This window comes from Hyla sarda, chromosome 11, assembly GCF_029499605.1.
Source record: "Hyla sarda isolate aHylSar1 chromosome 11, aHylSar1.hap1, whole genome shotgun sequence".
Lineage (NCBI taxonomy): Eukaryota > Metazoa > Chordata > Amphibia > Anura > Hylidae > Hyla > Hyla sarda.
Genome location: NC_079199.1, coordinates 90,878,510 through 90,885,942, shown reverse-complemented (window position 1 = coordinate 90,885,942; position 7,433 = coordinate 90,878,510). Strand labels below are relative to the sequence as shown.

Sequence of the window (7,433 nt, the reverse complement as noted above, 5' to 3'; positions counted from 1 at the left end):
AAATGACAAGCTCAGAATCCTGTCTCCAAATGCTCGCAGTTTAAGCAATAAAATCAATGAACTAGGGTCAATAATGGCATCTGAGAATGTAGATTTAGTGGCTGTTACTGTGACGTGGAAAATGAAAGTAATGACTGGGACATAACCATACCAGGGTACTTTTTATACAGAAGAAACAGAGAAGGCAAGAAAGGAGGAGGAGTGGTGTGAAAGACAGCATAAAATCTAACTTAATACAAGTTAGTGAGGCCAACATAGAGTCATTTTGAGTTACGTTGCAGTTTGGGAATCATGCAGTAACTCGTGTAGGTGTGATATATAGACCACCTGGCCAAGTTAAAGAATTAGATGATCTACTGGTTGAAGAAATTGCTAAAATGACAATGAAAGGAGAAGTTATCATTATGGGAGACTTCTATCTTCCAGATATAAACTGGAAAACCAAAATAGCTAATTCTGCCAGGAGTACAGATATTCTAAATTCCCTACTGGGATTATCTCTACAACAAATGGTTGAGGAGCCAACCCGGAGGGAGGCCATTTTGGATTTGGTATTCACAAATGGGGATTTGGTATATGATGTTATTGTAGGCGAAAGCTTGAGATCTAGTGATCACCAATCAGTGTGGTTTAATAAGAAGAGTGAAGGAGTCGCACCGCACAAAAACAAAAGTTTTAGATTTTAGAAAAAGTAACTTTTCAAAAATGAGATTAGGCATAAATGAGTCCCTATCAGACTGGAACCGATTACATGGAGTCCAGGAGAAATGAGACTACTTAAAAAGATGCATTATTGAAGGCAACAGAAAATTGCATTAGACTTATCAGTAAAAGCAGAAAAAGGAAGAGACCACTGTGGTACTCAGCAGAAGTTGCCAAAATCATTAAAAACTAAAAGCTAGCATTTAGTAATTATAAAACAACCCAGAGCAGTGATTAGGAAGAAAGAGGCCAAGCAAGTTATAAGAACTTCTAAAGCGCAGGCAGAAGAAAACTGGCTCAGTCTGTGAAAAAAGGGATAAGACATTCTTCAGATATATAAATGAAAAAATGAAATTAAAACAAGGAATAACTAAATTAAAAACAAAGGAAGGAAGGTATGTAGAAGAGAATAAAGGGCTAGCTGACTGCCTTAAAGGGGTATTCCAGGCCAAAACTTTTTTTAATATATATATCAACTGGCTCCGGGAAGTTAAACAGATTTGTAAATTACTTCTATAAAAAAAATCTTAATCCTTCCAATAGTTATTAGCTTCTGAAGTTGAGTTGTTGTTTTCTGTCTAGCTGCTCTCTGATGATGGGGATATTCTCCCATCATGCACAGCTCCCGGGACGTGACATCATCATTGAGCAGTTAGACAGAAAACTTCAAAAGCTAATAACTATTGGAAGGATTAAGATTTTTTAATAGAAGTAATTTACAAATCTGTTTAACTTTCCGGAGCCAGTTGATATATATATATAAAAAAAGGTTTTGCCTGGAATACCCCTTTAATGAATACTTCTGTTCAGTTTTTACAGAAGAATAAGAAGGAAAAGGACCTCAATTAGGGGGGAAGACTAATGAATCATATGATGCATGTGTCTTTACAGAGGAAGAGGTTCTATGTTTGCTGTCTAAAGTGAAGACAAATAAGTCCCAGGGGCCTGATGGGATACACCCAAAATTATTAAAAGAGCTTAGAAATGAACTAGCAAAACCGTTAACAGATTTATTTAACCAGTCACTAGTAACAGGAGTCATCCGGGAAGATTGGAAATTAGCAAATGTAGTGCCCATTCTCAAGAAAGTTAGAAGGGAGGAATCAAGCAACTATAGGCCAGTAAGTCTGACATCAATAGTGGGGAAATTAATGGATACACTACTAAAGAATAGGATTGTGGAACATGTAAAATCCCATGGATTGCAAGATGAAAAACCACATGGGTTTACTTCAGGAAATCATGTCAAACACATCTTATAGATTTTTTTGACTGGGTGACTAAAATAATAGATGGCGGAGGGGCAGTAGACATCGCATATCTAGATTTTATTTAGGCTTTTGACACTGTCCCACATAGAAGACTTATCAATAAACCGCAGTCATTGAGCTTGGACTCCCACATTGTTGAGTGGATTAGGCAGTGGCTGAGTGACAGATAACAGAGGGTTGTAGCCAATGGAGAATATTCAAAGCAAGGTCTTGTTACCAGTGGGGACTTCAGGGATCTGTACTGGGACCAATATTGTTTAATATCTTCATTAGTGATATTACAGAAGGTCTCGATGGTAAGGTGTTGGTCTTTTTGCTCATGACATAAAGATATGTAACAGGGTTGATGTTCCTGGAGGGATCCGCCAAATGGAAAAGAATTTAGTCAAACTAGAAGAATGGTCAGAACACTGAAATTTAATGTGAATAAGTGTAAGATAATGCACCTGGGGCGTATATAACCCTCGGGCAGAATATAAATTATTTGACACAGTCCTGACCTCAGTATGTGAGGAAAGGGATTTACTAGTAATTATTTCAGAAGACTTAAAGGTAGGAAGACAATGTAACAAAGCAGCAGGAAACGCTAGCAGAATGCTTGGATGTATAGGGAGAGGTATAAACAGTAGAAAGAGGGAAGTGCTCATGCCGCTGTACAGAACACTGGTGAGGTCTCACTTGGAGTATTGTGCGCAGTACTGGAGGCCGTATCTCCAGAAGGATATAGATACTCTAGAGAGAGTTCAGAGAAGATACTAAACTAGTAGAGGGATTGCAGGATAAAACTTACCAGGAAAGATTAAAGAACCTTAACATGTACAGCTTAGAAGAAAGAAGAGACAGAGGGGATATGATAGAGACTTTAAAATACATAAAGGGAATCAACATGGTAAAGGAGGAGAGCATATTTAAAAGAAGAAAAACTACCACAAGAGGACATAGTTTTAAATTAGAGGGGCAAAGGTTTAAAAGTAATATCAGGAAGTACAGTGACCCCCCGACCTACGATGGCCCCAACATATGATGAAATCGACATACGATGGCCTCTCAGAGGCCATCGCATGTCGATGTCAGCATCGACATACGATGCTTTTTTATGTCGGGGCCATCGCATTAAGTGCTATCCGGCAGCGCCAAATGCTTAAGCTGCCGCCGGATAGCAGCTTAATGTTCCCCGTGTGGTGCGGTAAGTATTACTTACCCCTCCACGATGCTCCGGGGTGCCCTCCGGGTCCAGCGCTGGTCTTCCGGCGTCTTCTCGGCCCTCTCCGATGACGTCAATACGCTGCTGCGCACGCCATCCAATAGGAATGGCGTACGCAGCGGCGTAATGACGTCGCTACGCAGGCCCAGGAAGACAGAAGATGACCGGAGAAGACAGAAGAGGACCGGAGAAGACAGCGGAGGACCGTAGAAGACAGCGGAGAGCCCAGCGGAGGCCCGGGATCACCATCGGGAGCGGCGGGGAAACCATCTCGAGCGGCGGGGACAGGTGAGTACAGCTTCCTATACTTTACATTGCACGAATCCCTCAACATACGATGGATTCGACAAACGATGGCTCGTTTGGAACGAAGTACCATCGTATGTTGAGGGACCACTGTATTACTTTACTGAGAGAGTAGTGGATGCATGGAATTGCCTTCCTGCAGAAGTGGTCGCTGCAAATACAGTGAAGGAGTTTAAACATGCATGGGATAAGAATAAGGCTATCCTTCATATAAGATAGGACCAGGGTCTATTGATAGGATTCAGATTATTGGGCAGACTAGATGGGCCAAATGGTTCTTATCTGCCGACACATTCTATGTTTCTATGACAGAAGCTCAACAATTTGATTTTGATGACCGACCTAGAGGATGGTCATCAATATATTTTGCCAATTGAACAGCATGGGTCCCAGAAGAGATGGTAAGGGAGTATTTCAATGTTCTAAAATAAATATAATATTGCTGGGGTGGTTAAAAAAAAAAAAAAAAGGAAAAAAATATACTTGTCCAACTTCACAGCTTCCATTCAGCTCCTAACGGGCCCCAATGCTCGTCTCTTTTGCCTCCTTCCAAGAAAAGATGTCAGAGCAGGACCTGCCCATTCAGCCAATCACTGGCCAAGAAGAGACACCGCTGCGGCCAGTCATCAGCTTCTCCCTGCATTGACCTCTTGTCTAGGCAGCAGGAAAAAGAATGAACATTGGGTTCCCAGAAGGATCCAATCCTTTTCTTTACCAGCCCCGGAAATGTAATAATTATTTTAGAGCAGTGAGATACTCCTTTAAGTAAACTCTTGCAAACCCCTCCAGTCCTAATTGCACAGTGGCAGGAGCACCTTAGAAATGGAGGGAGAGTGAGAATTCTGTTATGCTGCCAAGGAGGGCCTGATTGAAGCATACCCCCCCCCCCCCTACATTCCTTTCTAGTTCTGGGCCCTGGGCATTTGGCTACCTGGCCACCTTTTTGACACAAATGCAGTAATAGTCTGGTTCTATTGAGATCAAGTGACAGTGGCCATACCAATAATGTATTTAATTGATTGCTTTTCATGTCTCTCTCTCTGCTTGTGTGTTTTTGCCCACAGATATAAATGATGAGAGCTGACTCAAAAGAACACATGAAGGGAATGATTTATCACCAAGTTATATTATGGAAAATCTAAACCAGACGAACGTCAAAGACTTTGAGCTGATGGGATTCGGTGTCTTGGAGAACTACAGTCCATGTCTGTTTATAGTATTTTTTATTATCTACCTTTTCACCCTCATTGGAAATATGTTGATCGTTTTGGTGGTATATAATGACATCTACCTTCACACACCCATGTATTTCTTCATCACAAATCTGGCCTGTCTTGAGATTTGGTATGTAACTACAACATCCCCCAAACTTTTGACTATGTTGGTAACCAAAAACAAGAAGATCTCATTCTACTGGTGCTTTGCTCAGCTTTACATGTTCCATAGTTTGGGTATCACAGAGTGTAATCTCTTGGGTATTATGGCCATTGACCGATTTTTGGCCATATGTAAACCTCTTAGATATAACAACATCATGACTACCAGAGTCTGTAGAGACTTAAGCGTGATGTGCTGGAGCATTGGGTTTCTGATGGCACTCATTCCCATGACTCTAACTTCCCAGGTTCCATTTTGTGGACGATATTATGTGAACCATTATTTCTGTGACTTAGCACCATTACTCAGCCTTGCATGTAGTGATATCACAGTTACTGTCAGCATAAATAGATTTGTTGGTGGTTTTGCCACAATGTTCAACCTTGCCATTGTTGTTCTAATGTACATTAGTATAATATATTCTATTATGAAGATAAAGACTAGTAGAGGACGGAAGAAGGCCTTCTCCACCTGCTCTTCACACTTGACAGTGGTGACACTATTCTATGGTGCTGCTTGTATTGTGTATGCTACTCCCAAAACATCTCATTCAGTGGAGTATGACAAATTATTTGCCCTTGTATATGCTATGTTTACTCCATTCCTTAATCCGATCATTTATAGTCTGAGGAACCAGGAAGTGAAATCTGGGCTGAGAAGAGGTCTACAGAGCCTAAACAGACATATCAAAGAAAGGTAACAAGCAGCGATACCAAATTACTGTATTTATCAACGTATAACACACATTTTTTTAAGCAAACATTTTTAGCTTCAAGTCTATCTGCGTGTTATACGCCGATAAACCCTTCCTGGCACCGCAGAAGTTACTGTGGTTCAATGATTTCAAGTGGCTGCTTAAATTGTGTAAATTCAGCGGCTTCTGCAGGACCAGAGTCCTGCCCCGCTGCTCGATTCCGTCCCCATCCCCAGCTTTTATATTTACCTGTCCTTGGGCGGCATCCTGCGCTGTTGCTGTGCGCTGACGAGTGACATCCTCAGTGCAAAGTCCAAGTAATTGGGGATTTTTTTCACCTATTTCATCCAGATCTTCAGAAGATCACATTATACACCAAATCATATCCGCACTTTTTGCTACCTTAATAAAGGGTTACATGCGTATGTCCCATGCGCTCCAGGTGAGCGGACATTTTATAACATAGTCTTCACTATCTGTGTGTTATGTGATGCACTAGGCACCTGTGTGGTCCTTGTTTATTTTTGATTTTTTTCCTACTAGATTCTTTATATTTTATCATGGTATAACCACAGATTCAAATGTATTTCATTGGGATTTTATGTAATGGACCGACACAAAATATCATCAATTGGAAGTAGGGGTAAATATTACATGGATTTCAAAATAATTTACAAATAAAAATCTGAAAAGTATTGAGTGCATATGTAATAACAACCTTTACTGTGAAACCCCTTACAAAAATCTTGTAATTAGTAAATAGGGTCCACTTGTCTGCAATTTAATCTCAGTACAAACACACCTGTCCTGTGAAGGCCTCAGAGTTTGTTAGAGAGCATTACTGAACCAACAGCAGCATGAAGACCAAGGAGCTAACCAAATATATTAGGGATAAAGTTGTGGAGAAATACAAGCAGAGTTATGTCACGACTAAAAAAATAATAAAAAAAACAAGCTTTAAACATCTCTTGGGCCAAAATTAATCCTATTTGGTGTTTTCCACATGCAATGCTGGAGACACAGAAAACATGTTGAAAGGGTGATCTGTCAGATAAAACCAATAATAAATGTTTTGGCTTGGTGCAAAACTCTATGGCCCTGATTTACTATTGTAAACCTGACATGTTTTGTCGGGTTGTGCGCCAGATTCTGGAGAAAATTCTGTCTGTGCCAGAATGTGCACCAGAATTTGTGCCAGAATTGGAAAAAAAAACAACTAACTCTCAATTTTACTGAGAAAACCCGAAAAAGGGGCATGGCCGTCGAAAAATGGGGCTTGTCTACCAAACATTTTCTGACATTTTCACAAAAACCCAAACATATTTACTAAGGTTCCCACAGGAAGTGTAGTAGCTCCCACAATTCAGAGCATGTGTAAAAAAAAAATAATAAAAATGTAGGGAGAAGTGCAAAATATAGGGAAAGCTTAGTAAATACCATGGAAAAAAATTGTAGGGAATTAAAACCTACAAAGAAAACGACACAACAGTGTAAATCAGGGCCTATGTCTGTTGGAAACCCAACACTGCTCATAACTGTGCCACACAAACCCCCAAGTGAAACATGGTGGTGGTACACCTTAGAGTATATAGATATATGTATATCACCCCTGTTACTATGGGGTTCAAATAGGCAGATCTGAGGATGGCTGCTAAGTTGGGTGATACCAGATTTGGAGAAATCCAAGAGGCCTGTCAGAGATCCTGAAAGTGTGTGTAGAAAAGAAGTCACCCTTGTTGGCAATGCTATTCAAGTATAGAGATAGTCCCGGTACTAGCAGGTAAATACAGGTTCCATTTTTTAAGAAATTATTAAACAAAAAACAGTGGCAATGAAATGTTTTGGAGGTGTAACCTCCTTCATCCGATTGTGGTTCTAC

The 7,433-nt window shown here is 40.3% G+C and overlaps 1 protein-coding gene across 1 annotated transcript; it reads left to right on the top strand.

Annotated features, from left to right (window-relative positions):
* The first annotated feature begins 4,612 nt into the window (after positions 1-4,612).
* Positions 4,613-5,560, top strand: LOC130294907 (olfactory receptor 6N2-like). The gene has a single exon (XM_056545056.1). It carries the CDS (start codon positions 4,613-4,615, stop codon positions 5,558-5,560), a length of 948 nt encoding a protein of 315 aa, XP_056401031.1.
* Positions 5,561-7,433: the final 1,873 nt, after the last annotated feature.

Bases quoted from the DNA above. Each gene is read 5' to 3' on its own strand.
- LOC130294907 (XM_056545056.1), top strand. From the start codon at position 4,613: ATGGAAAATCTAAACCAGACGAACGTCAAAGACTTTGAGCTGATGGGA.